Raw genomic sequence first — 15,846 nt, forward strand, 5'->3', positions numbered from 1 at the left:
ACTTTTTCATTGCAGCACAAACATTCCATTCTTTCTTTGATGAGAAATGTATGTTCACTTAATGGAACAGATTGTAGCTGGAAGGATTAACACTGAAAAGATTATGAGTTTGAGCTCACAAGCCCCTGGGCCAAGCAATGCACTGAGACTCCTTTAATCCTTTAAAAGTCAGGGGGTTCTCAAACTTTTTCCACCTGGTGTACCTCTCTCCCTAATCAATGCTTATCTGTGGCTCCCTAGAGTACTCTTTTTGACAAAGAATCGTTTATAAAAAACCGTTCTCAAGGTTGCACAACTGGTACTGCTTTTGCAGCATCCCTGACAAAGGATGATGGTAAACCAGGGTGCCGCAGTACACAGTTTGACAATGCCCTGGTTTAAGTGTTTTTAAAATTTTATTGATCACACATTATAACTCCCATAATGAAAATCACAAAACAATCTGTAAAATGACATTTTTTTTTCAAGAAGAATATTTTTTCCGGTTTTGTGAAGCTAATACTGCTTTCTTCCCCCAAACTCTGAGAATAATAATCCGTCGAAGAGAAATATTCAGGCTTTTCTGTTACTTATACTGTATGCTTATTGCTATACTATCCTGAAGGGAAGAAAAAAAAACAAACACTGTCTGTCTTTCTAGTATCAAACTTTGAACAAAAGCTGACTCCGCTCACTGGCAGTTGATCTGACAAGTTAGGAGGGAATGGGCAACATGTTATTAGGAGAAGAAAACTAATGACGGTGTCTGTGCTTGGCTTTGTCAAATAAGACCGTTTTAAGGAAGTGAGACTTTTTTATATGTGTGTGAGCGGTCTATTTTATCATAATGATTAGTTTTATTTTAGTGTGAATCAATTTTAGATTGCTGCATTTTAGTTATATGGTATGAACCATCGACATACAAATTTAAAGGAAACCTGGCAACAGATTTTAAAATTACAGCCTTCCGAATTTGTTTTAAATCTCAAATAGACTGATAAAAAGTATCGAAAATATAATTACTGATGTTTTTCACAACGAGAGAGATGAGTCCATCATCCACATATATTCGGCTTCCCGGCTTAACAACCTTGGTGATATTCTTGTAATCTAAATAAAGCATAGAGGCAGAGCATTTCTCGTAATAAGCTTCATCTGTGGTCACTGTGACCTTCTCTCCTTTCACCATCTCAACTTCTGCACTTGCACCCTTTGCATAAGAAAATGAGCTAAGATTTAACACAATTTTTCCAAATATTTTTAATATACCTATACAGAAAGCTTTTAGAATCGAATAACTGATCTCTACTTAAGCATTGAATAATAATGAATTACTGATATTAAGAAATAAGCAACTACAGAGACATTAATCTGGTTAATGAATATAACAGGATGTAAATATTAAAAAATACCAACCCCTTCGAGGAGCCCTGTTCTTATTTCAGGCCCTTTTGTGTCCAATGCAATAGCCACTGGGTAAGAAGCAATGCCTTCCTTCTGCGCTAGGATCTTGGCAGCCTCTCGAACATTCTTAACCGTACCTCCATGGTACTATAAATTAGAAAATTTTATACAGATCGTCAACTTCTTGCACATAAATAGTTTAAAATTAGATTAGTTTAAAATTTTTCTTGTACAGTGATATTTCAGCTAACGGAGATTTTTTCATGATTTTCCTGCTTCGGCTAACAAACATTTTTATTGATATGGATACATGCACTAACGTAAAACAACCACGTCATGAGCTGAATTTTTGTTCCAATCATCATCATAATTACTGTCACTAGAGCCTGATTAACTCGTATCCACCTCTGAATTTTTTCCAGATGTATCTCCACTTCTCTTTCTGAAAGTTTTTGAACTATAATATGTAAAATGGAAGATTCAGCTAATACAAAATGCATTGAAAAAAAATAGCTTATGTTTTCAATTCAAAGCTCTAAGCATCAAACTGAATAATTTGGACATGCTAGGAGAAAATCTTTTTTACCTGCATATATCAGACGCAGAAATAAGCTGATCTATTTATGAATGGAGGAGAGCACCTAGAAACTTATGTCAGCACCAGCTTTAGTCTATTAAAGCTGGACCTTATTAGAAGATGACAAAATATTTCACACATGCGCTTGTATCCCGAATGGTAGATTACAAAAACGATTCAAAGTCATGCTTGCAATTCCAAAATAAAATAAACTGAACTCTTAATTCCACTCCTTAATGGCAAAAGGAAAAAATAAATATGCGATACGCGTGTGTATAAGTAGAGTTTTTCTGTATGAAAATTTGTTCCGATATTGAAGAAATTTTTGAGGAGAAAAAAAATTCAGCCAGAGTTTTACCAACACCCTCCAGGGTGGGGGGGGGGGGGGGGGGGTGGAGGTGTATTGATTTCTGCCTGAAAACGCAGTTTTCATCTAACCCATGAAAACCGAGCCATATTTGTAGCATCATGAACCTCCACAAGTTGGGCACAATCGATTGGTAATTGCTATGAGTGTCTATTGTAGTGTGGGTAGTGGTTCTTTTTCACCCACGATTCCCTTGCCCTGGTCAACATTGTGATCCGTGAAGCACTGGTATATGGTTATGGAGGCCCTGGTTAAGACATGGCGGTCCCCCCACAAAAAGAAAATGTTGTCTAAAGGGGACTGACTATAGAGCAAAATATGTTAAGACACGCTGATCTAGATCACTTTTTTACGAGAATAACTTAGTAGACTCCATTAAATTTCTTATTGATGTGCAATGAATACAATAACACAAATAATGATGATTCCAACCTCATATGTTCCATGTGAGAAGTTCAAACGAGCAACATTCATTCCGGACTCCATCATTTGCACCAAGACATTGACATCTCTCGACGCAGGACCTTTATACACAAATATGCATTTTGGCATCAAAAGAAGCAGTAGTATTCACTACAGTTTGCCAAATTTGTAATTGACTCCACACAGAAATATTAAACAGAACAAGGTCATATTAAATACTAAAAAAAAATCACTATTTAAAAAAATACTAAATACTAAAATAAAGCAACAACAAAAGCGCTGACACTTTTCCAAAGGTTGAGATAAAACAGCACAGAAATTTTGGCTTGACAATATAAGTGTTACTAGTAAGATTACTAATCACATATTGGACAAACAATGAAATTGCATCCGACATAAAATAATACAATTCTGTATAGCTTTGACATGTTGAACATGTCATGAAAAAGTTTCATTGGCTCTCGTTTTAGAGATATCACACAGTTAACGGTTAAAAGTGTTTTATGTGTATTATTGTACGGTGAAAAAGTGGTAAAGGCCATAGAACAATGTTACCAGAGAAAATGGCCAACCTAGATGATGGCTAATTACTATTGGACAATTCTAAGAGACTGTATGTCCAGTGCAAGCTCAATGCAAAACAAAGTATGTGTCGGAAGCAGATAAATGAACTATTGTGCTGTAATAAATTTGCGCTTCTATGTAATTTTTTGTTTTTATGCATATTTATTTTGTTTTCCATGTTTTGTTTCAATGTATTGTATTGTGTTACTATATGCAGAAGCATATTTATAGGGGGGCTCAGCGGGCTATAGCCCAGGATGGCAAGTTTTGAGGGGTAGCAAATTTGAGGAATGAATGATCAAGAAAATTAGTAGAATGGAGAAGGGCAGGAAAAAGTTTTTGGTCGCAAGCAGTAAAACTATTAATCTGCTTCTGCTTAGAGGGTGTGTGTGACCAAAATAATTACCAATGAAGCATGCAAGCATGTGAGTGACAAGGAGAGTGGCCTACAGTGTATGCAAGCATTCAAGCAACTAAAACAGTGAATGATTCAAGCAAGAAAGTGAATGATGAAATAAAAAAGGGTGAAAGCATATGACGATCTAAAGATTGATCTAAAGAGAGAGAGAGAGTAACCAGGTTGATGAGCAATCAAATGTGACTTAGAGCATGTGAGTGATCAAAATAGTTTGCAAGCATGTAAAGTGGGAAAGAGCAAGGAAGTCAGTGAACGACCAAAAGGGTGACCAAGAAAGTGTGCAAGCATGTGAGTGATAGAAAAAGTAACCCAGAATGAGTGTAAGTATTTGACCAAAAAAATGACCTGGAGCATATATATAAGCCTGTGAGTGAACAAAACAGTGTGAAAGCAAGTTAGAAAGTAAAAGAGTGACTTAGATCAGAGTACGATTAAATTGCTGAGCAACAAAAAGTGTGGCTTTAGAAACTGTATAAGCATAGGAGTAACCAGGTCAGTGAGTGATCAGAAGAATGGCCAAAAAATTACTAAGAAGGTGTTCAAGCATGAGTGTGACAAAAAGAATGGCTTAAAAACAGAGGTTGGGGGGGGGGGGGGCAAAGAGAGTTATAGCACAGGGCAGCAAATTTGGGGAATGAGAGGTCAAGAAAATTGGACTAGAATAGAAGAAATGACGAATAATTTGCACAGCTCACAAGCGGCAAAACCACAAAAATCTGCCTTTGACTATGAATACATCAAATGTGCAATTTCAGAAGAAACCGTAACCAATCTGGCTTTTTATAGTCAAACTAGCTATAATACCCGGCGCTGCCCGGGTTTTCTTCAATGAGGCTTTTTGGATCATGTGATATCTCTTTCTTTGTGGGACATACAAACTGTGTCCACGTTAACAAATATGACGACTTCCTGCGCAACTCATGAAATAAACAAAAGATGTAAAAAAAAGTATAATTGAATTTTTTCCTACTTTTTAAGGGGCGCGCGCGCTAAGTATTTCAATTCCCCCCCCCCCCCCCGAACTTCAAGTTATCCATCTGCCTATTAATAGGCGAAAAAAAATGCTTAATTAAAGCTGTGCAATTTCTTCGATGTAATTTTTACGGGTCCATAATTAATTTTGAAATATAGTAAACTATATGAATTTATGCAGTTGAATATCAAAAGATAATAGGCATTAATTGGGAGGCATTAATTTTCATGATTAAGATGTAAATAAAATGTTGAAATCAATATTATTGCATGAAAATCCAACTCAAAAGTAGGTCCGGTTAATTACTCCATAGTATTTAATCTCCTGAGCTTAGTATATCTCTAAGCGACTCAATATTTCAGAAATCGAGGATTTTATACAATTTTTAAAATTATTGATATGTGGCAGGAAACCCCCTCTAAATTTCCGCATTTCTACAGTAAAATCGGCAATTTTAACACTGATTTCTATGATGATCACCCTTTGCCTGACCCTCAAAGCGATGCTGATGATGATTATGATGACTATTCAAAAAGTCTCATTACTGATTGAAAAAGTGACAAACCATTACAAAGGCATAAACTATTATACATGTAGTAACGGGATTAGAGAAGTGACAAACCATTACAAAGGCATAAACTATTATACATGTAGTAACGGGATTAGAGAAGTGACAAACCATTGTAAAGGCATATACACGTCTGAAATGCATTGCTAGGGAACCACGGTAACCAAAGTAAACGTTCGGAAAGTGATTGTTGAGGTCCAAAAACCATTGTTGCCCGACAGTTTTTTGCCCATTTGGGGCACTTGCCCTGCTCTGACAAAAATTTAAAGTAGCCTATCGTTTAAGCCGGGTCCCATTTGGTATATATGCAAAATTTGGCGACGATCCATCTAAAATTGTAGATTTGTATAGAGAACATACATAAACACACACAGACAGACAGAAAATCAATTTTATATATATAGATTTGCGTTCAGCACAACAAATTATATAAGAAATGACTATTTTTGTGTCAAACACAGAAACTTTGTCAAAATTTGTTGTTCGGTATTACCAAACACAGAAAAATTGTATTTAAAATGAGAAGCTTAGTAATATGATCAGCGTTTCTCAATCTTTCTGAACCCAAGGACCAGTAGAATGTCTGAAACGATTCGACGGACCTTTTGTGTTCTGCATTAGGGGGCACTCCACTATTTTTAGCTGTTCCAAATTGTTTTATACATTTGTCCCATTCTTTCAGCGATGCTTATTTGAACTTGTAATGTCTACTAAAATCATGGATAAACAGTGTTTTCATAACTTATTATGATAAAAAATATATAGCTATAAATACAAATGCATATTCATCTTACATATTGTCAGAATTATTTTTCCCCAATATTTCAACTACCATTTGGGATTTTGCCCACTGATGGCAATGGTTTTGATGACAATTGGCAACGTACCATATTTTACCATGTTTAAGATACCAGTTTCCTTATTTTTGTTCTTTTTTGGCAATGAAATATGGTCATCTAGTCATTTGAATGTTTTTTTCTGGCAAATACATGTTTATTTACTGCGATATGTGACAGATTTTTATTTCCCCATCCTTCATCTATTTCTGCAGTAATTAGTGAATTTGTCGTAAACTGCATTTTATGGCTACAATATCCTGTATTTAGGATTGCAATTTCTTTCATTGATGAGATATTGTAACTCTAAGTATGAAGATATAACTTTTATTTGAACCAACGTAGATATTATTAATATCAATTACAACAACGGGATTTTTCATTCAGTTAGAATCAAATTATCAAGTCTACCTGTGGACCACCTATGCCATCGTCGCTGACCATAGGTTGAGAAATGTTGATATAGATCATTAACAGAATTTTGTCTGAAAATAATATAAAGCAGAATTATGCCCACGGGTGCTTGGCTTGAGCATTTTTCAAAATTTATTTGGAAAATTTTGATTTCTGAATCAATTCTAAGAAGTGCTCTGTCCCGCATGTTAAACGCTATAGTGTGTACTCAAGCATCCACAGCTGTGATCCCACTAATCAAACTGCTTTGATGACCACATACAATGAACAAAAGTTTTTTCCCCAAAAGTATTTCTCCTTTCACTATATCGTTACAATAAAAAAAAACAAATAAAAATTCTGTCTTATTTACCATAAGAGTACTTGTGTACCATTCGTAAAAATAAAATATGTTTCTCACAACTCACCAATAGTGCAAATGATGCCCGTCAGCCTTGGATACATTGTTTGCGAGTCAATGTCCAAGGCACTCATGTGATCCAGCAGGAAATTCTGTTCAGCTGCGAGCATCTGGTGGGCCGCCATCGACTTTGGTTCCGTAGTTTTAACCATCTGTCAATCATTAAAGAGACAGAATAAATGGGTAACATTAATTTCATTGCATAATTCATGATTCAATTTCCATGTATTTCATGTACACTATACTTTCATAAAAAACAATAAATGGTCTTTATGCACTGTACACTGTGGTACTGCACCTACTGTGCCAGCTTAAAAAAAAGTATTATGATCAGAGTTGTTTCAGTTGAACTGAAATAGGGTCAGCAATACCATAAGTGAACAAAGTTAAGTCAGCTGAGTCTCAGCATGATTAAGGGCTATATTGATGGGGGTAAATATAGCCCATGAATCTATTGATGGGGGTAAATATAGCCCATGAATCTATTGATGGGGGTAAATATAGCCCATGAATCTATTGATGGGGGGTATAAATAGATATTTTCTTCTATGTTTGACCCCATTTTATACATTGTTGGAAGCCTAGGTGCCGAATCTTGGAGAAGGGGCCTCAAGCTAATTCCATTTGTGCCCTCAAGAAATAAAATTGCCGGGAGGACGAATGATGTTATTGAAAAGTCTGTTTCTATTGTGACGCAATTTCAAATATCTTGTGAGAAAATTTTGTTTTTGGTGCAAGATGGCGCATAATTGGAGAGTGTTGGCGTTTTTGTAGCAAAATATAGCAAACGGCTGGAAATTGTAGCAGCTTGTAGCAGATTTTCTACCCCTGTATTCTGTACCACTGGTCTAGGCACCCACAGAATTCATTCAAAAATCGAAAATTTAGAGTCTCACATTCTAAAAAGCTCTCAAATATTTTTATTTTAAAAATCTATTGAATTCACTGAATGCATGTTATGATCCTAATAAACCTTGTTTTCTCTAGAATTTTGGGAACGAGCCAGACCAGACCATTGAATAAGCTGTTCCTCGAGTTTTATGGCCTGCTGGCTAATGTGAAAGAATACAGTATTTTTTATATAGATGCACACTTCAGACACAACTCATTCAGAAGTAAATTGCCCAAGGTGATAGACCTCTTCCTTCTCCTAACCAGATCATGGCTCACCACTCTGTCGCAGTGAAGAGATATAAGCAGGGGATTGAAGACGACCTGGGCCATGCTGGAAACTGTGAGTGAACCCAACCAGAGGGTTGTTTTCCTGTATAATGCTTATTATAGTGCTGGCGTCTATATTTTGAACCATGAGTGAAGTGTAACGACACTGAAAACTACCGTTGTAGGCCTGTTGCTCTCTGTGGCTAGACTTTTTTTTAACGAGATCAGCTCACATTTGTGCTGGATGGAAGTTTGGGAACCACAGAAAACCAACTTCAGCCAACCACCACTGTGGCTGAGGAGGGGTTCGAACCAGGGTCTCAGCGAAAAGTCATAGACTGGAGTTGTGCTCTGATTGACGGAAGAAAAAATTTTATATTGAATGCAGCAAAATAATGCTGCTTTCATTTCCAATCAGTGAGTCCAGGCAGAGGTGCAACATGAAGAAAGACTTGGGTGGGTGGGTGGGTGGGGGGGGGGATATTCTGAGAGTTGCCACTTGCCCCATACATATGGAATTCAAGTGCACTCAAACGAAGAGGAGGAATCAGCCTGGTTACGGCCCTACTCCAGGGTAAGATGGGGGCATGAGGAGAAAAAAGGGGCCATATGGGCTGAAAAAAGGTTGAGAACCACTGTTTAAGATGACATGAATTTAGATCAGGATTCTGCTGTAGCAAAAGAGCAGTCTAAGGTATGGGTTCACTATGGGGCCTCGGGTATGGTGGGCAGCTCGAGATCTGGATGGATGAATTGAAATCTTCAATGGTTTCTGTGATTAAATACATACTGGTATTTTGGTAATTCGAGCTAGAAGGCTCACGAATATCATCTTGCCCAGAGACCAGAGTTGCCAGGTCCTTCATAAATTCCCAGCCAAAATCCTCTTCAAAAGTAGCCAAAAAGTAGCCCAAAATATTTGAACTCGTGCTGCCATCTATGAAGCAACGAGCGAGCTATATTCCACGATATTCTAGCCTGAAAAGGTGTGGCTTATAGCTCTCTTTTCTTGTTATAGTCACTAACCCCCCCCCCCTACACATTCTCTCTCCTGGAAAAACGGCCCAGAGATGGCTGGAGTCGCGGCCGTCTTAAAAGCATCATGGGTTCCCCCCTGGGCAAATTGATTCTGCTCAGCCCTCTATCCACACTGCAAATGCCTACTTACCAATTCACATGCTTAATCTCGCAAATCTTAACCATATCTCATTTTTTATTCCCCCCCGCCGCTCTTCATTCAAGGCCTCCGTGACGTGCCCGCGGGTTGGCCCATGCGTCAAGACGGCACTGCCTCAAATTGTGCATTGGTGTCTACGAAATTTGGTACAATGATTTTAAATATTAGGTATGGGTCCCAGACCAGATTTTTCACGGTAAACAAAAAATGTTAAGAACTCTTCTGGGTTCCTGGCAGGGTCGTTTTAAGAGCATCATGGGCCCTGAGAGCCAATATTTTTCTGATTCCCTACATGGAAAATCCCCGAAAAATAAAACTACCTCATTTTCTGAGGCCCCCGGGCTTATGCGTTAAGACAGAACTGGTTCCCGGGCTTGAGCCCTGCCAGCTCCACGCTTGTAGAGGCTACGGTATCTTTCACAGGCTTTTGTGGTCTAGACATGGCCCCCACAAAGGGTGGGCTGTCAAGGCTTCAGCCCTGGGACCCGGGATTTTCAACATTTTTTTTTTTTTCACGCTATAAATTCATCATAAAGGGGGCCCGTGGAAGTGTTGTCAGGGGCCCCGCAAAAGCTCGCAGCTCGGGGTCCTGCTTCAGGATGGGGGGGGGGCCTATGGGTCTAGATACTGTGTTTCCCAACCGTCGGGCCGGAGCAACACCTTCTATAGCAGGCCTCCGCGCGAAGCTCGTGATGTCACTGAAGTCTCCCATTTCCCTCATAATGTTGGATATACTACTTCCCTTATACTACATTGGATATATTATAACCGATTGGTCGCGGTAAAGGTTGAAAACCACTGATCTAGAGCCTAGGACAATTTCCCAAGTTTTTGTTTTACGGTCCCTTCAATTATTGGGTGGCAAAGGCATTATGGTTGAAAGTTCTTGCTTTCCATAGTTGGGTGAGATGCCCCCCACCCCTTCTGCCTTGTCAGGAAGAAAACACAACATGGAGTGGGGACTGAAGTGAAAAAGAAAAACTTCTTTCCTTCAAGCAAAGAAAAATAGGGAGAAATTCGCGATGAACACAATTTTGGAAAAACCGCCACCCGCCAAAGCCAAAAATTTCCCGCCGAACCGTTTTCAAACCAGCCCAATGTGGCGGGAAAACCGCCAATCTGGCAACTTTACCAGAGACCCATCACGCCTGTTGAGAAGGCCCTGTCTACTAGGGCAAGTGGCCCTTTTTTCTTTTAGGGCAAGAGGCAGAGAACAACTGCCCCTTTGGCTCTGGCATCCCAGCTCAAGGATGTCGCTATATTTTCAAGAGCGCGGATTATTTTTTTCTCTGCGGGCTGCGGAGTGGGAACATGGTTGAATTTGAGCATCACTGGTATTTGTCGGATCCAAACCCGCTTTTAAATAATTCCGATTGTTTTATACAGCGGGAGCCGCCCTTATAGCAAGGTGTGCGACAAGTGGGAGCAGCGCCGGAACCCCAATATCATGTACTTCGATCGTGAAAATCCAAATGATATAAGGAATTAGAACTGGCGCCTCCACGCATTATTTTCGCAACGAAATATTCGTTTAGTAAAGGGAGCGTTGCGCAGAGCCGCACCTAGATGCTTGGTCCGCCGAGGCAATGACGCATTTTGGTGCTCGCTTGTAATGTTGGAGAAGTTAAAAAGGCGCATAGGCGACAGAACCTAGGAACCGAGGCACTTTGAGCCCAAAATCAACAAGATCAGCTTCGAGACCCATCGAAATGTTTTTTTTTTTTTTTTTAATTAATGAAACCCAGTGCCGTCGTAACGCATGGGTCTCAAGAGAAGAGGGGGGGGGGCCCTCAGAAAAATCACTTGGCCCGGAAGCCCGTGATGCTCTTCAGACGGCCCTGGTGAAACCAGTGGGGCAATATATTTATATATAAGGGCATTTATAACAGAGCTGTTGGTGAATTTGTACGACTTATTTAGGAAGCCCCTCCGAATCAAGCCTGGGTCGTGACCCATAGTTGAAAAAGGCTGTGAGTTGATTTAAACGATCCACCTCGAAAACCCTTGCGACCCATAGGTGAAGAACACCTGCCTTATTAGATGTAAGTAGTTCTTCCACATGGACGTAAGCCATGCGAGGACCGGCCCCCACAATCCCTTAATTGCTGGCACCACTACTAGCAAAAGCCTTTCTAACAAACGGCTGACGGAACAGGACCCCCGGGCAAAATAATTTTCATGAGTCCCCCCTTTCCACCTAGTTACGGCCCTGAGGTCACCGAATCTATAAATATAAGCAGTGTAATTTTTTAATTATTTCCACTGACGAAGGAAAGAATACATTCCACATAACAATATTAATATTCAAACTGGTTCGCAAGAACAATGATAAAACACACACACAAAAAAAAAAAATCAAAATTCGCGACCGAAATCCAAGAAATAAACACACCAATTACTATTGAAATAAGAAAAGCGAATACCTTTTCTCAAGTTCGACGATGACAGCAGCAAAGACGACGACTTCGTGCGAATGGCTCTTCTCTTCCTTTTTAATATCTCACACGTAATTACTTCTTTATCGCACACGTACAGGAAAAGAAGGCGATAAAATGCGAAGAACGCGTTATTCGATCAACGACGAAAATATATATTGCCGTTATCCCCTCTCTTGAATTCGAACACGAAGATCAAACGTGTTCCGCACGCGAGCTCTTCGACTTTTACGCATGCTACGACCGGCTGTGCCAATAAAATGCTGTATTTATTCAGCTCGTCTTTTACCAACAGTTATAAAGGATCATTTCCGTCTTTTAGATGAAATACAAAAGTAGTGTTTTTCTACACTAAGGATACATTTATATGCATTGAAAGGTCAATTATAACGATACTAAGCGATCATTAATCTAGCTTTTCCGATATTAATTCATACTTTACCATCGTTAGGGCAGTGGTTCTCAAATTTTTTTCATCCGCGGCTGTATTGGCCTCATCATGCCCCCCCCCCCCACGACTTCTATAATGAATTTATAACATGAAAAAACATAATTGTCTGGGCTCTGTCAGCCCCGGGGCATGGACCTCATCATCGTTTATCCGCGGCTGCCCCCAGAATAATTTCGAAATTAACCACGTCAAATCACTGAATGTGGGAACGAATCACTCCACCAACTCCTCACGACACCCTTGATAGAGGTTGTCACAAATCTTTTTTTTCTAACACGTTAACTCATACATGCTCAACCTATGGCCGGCGGGCCAAATGCTGTCCTCGGTCATCTGATGTGGCCCGCGACCACAAACATAATTTTTTTTAATTATTAACCACGCGCGCAGCGCATTTCAAATAATTTATTACACGAAAAGTGACTCGCGGCACATTTACAGATGACTCAATGACCTACGGCACAATTCCAGAGCACAAGTGACCCGAGATCCACATCACTTAAGTTGAACGCGGCACAGTTCTAGATCACTCAAGCACTTCGCGGCTGATTTACAGAACACTAAAGTGGCCCTAGACACATTCCTAAACCAATGATGTGATTCGCACTCTTCCAAAGGTTGATGACCCTTGCATTAACTGGTGAGGTTTTTCTGTTTGACTCTACCATGAATCTGGGCTGGAAGAGATCTCGGCAACGGGAGTCCGGTGGCAGAGTTCTGGCATTCATTCATTGGTGAGGTTTTTGGCCCACCAGTAAAGAGAAAAAATGTTCACTTTCAGGCTATGACCTATTTTTTATTTTTTTTTCTTTTCTGGCAATCGTTATGACAGGATTTTGTGGTCTCAGATATCATTATGACAGGTATTTTGTGGTTTTCCAATCGCCCATGGCGTACATTAACGGGGAGTTTCCGGGAGTAAACAGAACCATTCTCTCCACTGAAAAATCCTGCTTACACTACTGCCCCAGTGTCCATGACCATCCTAGTGTATACCAGGTTTATATTGGCACGAGAGAATGACTATTAAATCCGTTTTCACAAAAAAAACCCCATTCAACAATAAATTTGAATGATAGTGCTCGCTGCCCACGGAAAAAACTGCAAGTGTGCCTCCAAGCCTTAAAGACATTGATGGTTTGTTAGCCGGGGCAAGCACACATTTAGGCGGCCCCTTGTAATGTTGAAGAAAAGGTTAAAGGGTTAAATTTGCACCCGTTCCGCAACCTCAGGTTGGGGGCCTTATTTCCAACTAGATACTTTTTCTAGCAACAATGTGCTATGACTCCCCATGTAATTTTGAATAATTTTAAAATAATTTAACTCCCCATCTAGTCCAGCACCAGATCCACCTGCACCCTTCTCTTGGCTTGAGGAGGGGGTGTTGTGTTTTCTTTAACACTTTGTTAGCCGAGTGGATAACACATGGGTATTTATTTTGATGAGTATTTATTATTACGTTAGACTTAGATAGATTACATACATATAGATAAGAAGAATTTATAAAGCGGAAAGAGCAGAACATTTAGACATCTTGTCTACTTGATGTCCGAGGTGGAACTCCCTAGTTCCCCTTACACAACACTAGGTGGCGTTGTATGCTCTTATCACTTTAGTTCTTTTAGTCATTTCTTATAAGGACACCACAGGGGGTCTGTTCAAATCCCCAGGCCACAAAGTTAGACGTCATTTGACATAAAAATGTAATCAAAGTTATTTTCTGTGTTGTTTTGCAGCCCCTAAAATTTAGCAGCCTGGTATGGCCACATCTGCCCAAATTCAGCACCACCCCCTACAATCTGGATTTTATAACAAATACAAATACAATGCCACAACAAACAAAATGCCCAACGAGGTGGCTGATAAAAAGATACCCATAAAAATAAGGTTGTCATATATTTCAAAAATACAGCAACCCAATTAAAAATGCAATTAACACAAATTATAAACAATATATACACATGATAAAATATTATACAATGCCCATAAAGAATACTTATGGTTGTCTTATTCTACGAATGGATAGCTTCTTGATTTACCCCAACATGTTAATCGTACTTCTTTTTAAACGTGTCATTTGTGTTACAATTTACTACCTCCGGGGGTAAGCTATTCCATTTATTAACATCCCTATTTGAGAAAAATTCCCTGCGACATCATAACCTTGCATTGTCCCTCACCAATCGATACTAGTGTCCCCTTGTAAAAGCAGTCGATTGGCGGTGTACTAAAAGTTCATGGTCCATCCTATCCATCCCATTGAAAATTTTAAACACTTCGATCATATCTCCTCGACACCTGCGTTCATCCAATATTCAAAAAATGAAGTCTCTCTTCATAACTCAAGCCCTGTGTGCCAATAAGGACACACGTAGCTCTTCTCTGCACCCCTTCAACCAAGTCTATGTCCCTCTGTAGGTATGGTCTCCAAAACCTTACAGCATACTCCAGGATGAACTAAGCCTCGAAAAAGCGGAAGAATGATTTTAGGAGAACGCGAAGAGACCTTTTCGAAAATGAGACCAAGCATTTTATTCGCTTTTTTGACCACCGCTGAACAATGTTCAGAAAACCTAAGTCGCTCGTCAATGAGAATTCCCAAATCGCCACATCTGCCCAAATTCAGCACCACCCCCTACAATCTGGATTTTATAACAAATACAAATACAATGCCACAACAAACAAAATGCCCAACGAGGTGGCTGATAAAAAGATACCCATAAAAATAAGGTTGTCATATATTTCAAAAATACAGCAACCCAATTAAAAATGCAATTAACACAAATTATAAACAATATATACACATGATAAAATATTATACAATGCCCATAAAGAATACTTATGGTTGTCTTATTCTACGAATGGATAGCTTCTTGATTTACCCCAACATGTTAATCGTACTTCTTTTTAAACGTGTCATTTGTGTTACAATTTACTACCTCCGGGGGTAAGCTATTCCATTTATTAACATCCCTATTTGAGAAAAATTCCCTGCGACATCATAACCTTGCATTGTCCCTCACCAATCGATACTAGTGTCCCCTTGTAAAAGCAGTCGATTGGCGGTGTACTAAAAGTTCATGGTCCATCCTATCCATCCCATTGAAAATTTTAAACACTTCGATCATATCTCCTCGACACCTGCGTTCATCCAATATTCAAAAAATGAAGTCTCTCTTCATAACTCAAGCCCTGTGTGCCAATAAGGACACACGTAGCTCTTCTCTGCACCCCTTCAACCAAGTCTATGTCCCTCTGTAGGTATGGTCTCCAAAACCTTACAGCATACTCCAGGATGAACTAAGCCTCGAAAAAGCGGAAGAATGATTTTAGGAGAACGCGAAGAGACCTTTTCGAAAATGAGACCAAGCATTTTATTCGCTTTTTTGACCACCGCTGAACAATGTTCAGAAAACCTAAGTCGCTCGTCAATGAGAATTCCCAAATCGGTGACCCTAGTTGCATCCGGGATAAAGACACCACCCAACTCGTAAGAGAACCGTGGTTTGTTCGAACCAAAATGAGCGACCATGCACTTATCAACGCTAAATGTCATGCTCCATTCATTTGCCCATGCTGCAATCCTGTTTAAGTTGGTCTGGAGCAACTCCCTATCGCTTTAATTTCCGATTACCCCCATTAGCTTCACATCATCTGCAAATTTGCTAGTAATTCCATCGATACCCTGATCGAGTTTGT

General features: G+C 39.4%; 1 protein-coding gene across 3 annotated transcripts in view; it reads right to left on the reverse strand.

Annotated features, from left to right (window-relative positions):
* The window catches only part of LOC149068557 (pyruvate kinase PKM-like), a 38,819-nt gene that overhangs the window by 13,316 nt on the left and 9,657 nt on the right, over nt 1-15,846 (reverse strand). For 2 of the 3 annotated variants that reach the window (XM_089250604.1, XM_089250603.1), the window contains 4 exons: nt 6,931-7,075; nt 2,760-2,851; nt 1,396-1,530; nt 1,003-1,189 (listed from right to left, as the gene is read on the reverse strand). In XM_089250604.1, coding sequence (XP_089106730.1) covers nt 1,003-1,189; nt 1,396-1,530; nt 2,760-2,851; nt 6,931-7,075 — 559 coding nt within the window. Of the gene's footprint in view, nt 1-1,002; nt 1,190-1,395; nt 1,531-2,759; nt 2,852-6,930; nt 7,076-11,684; nt 11,867-15,846 lie in introns of those variants that run through there. The other variant, XM_089250602.1, reaches the window with a different exon arrangement.

This window comes from Pholcus phalangioides, unplaced genomic scaffold (assembly GCF_987345545.1).
Source record: "Pholcus phalangioides strain wild (caught in Gottingen) unplaced genomic scaffold, Ppha-v1.0 ptg000024l_1, whole genome shotgun sequence".
NCBI lineage: Eukaryota > Metazoa > Arthropoda > Arachnida > Araneae > Pholcidae > Pholcus > Pholcus phalangioides.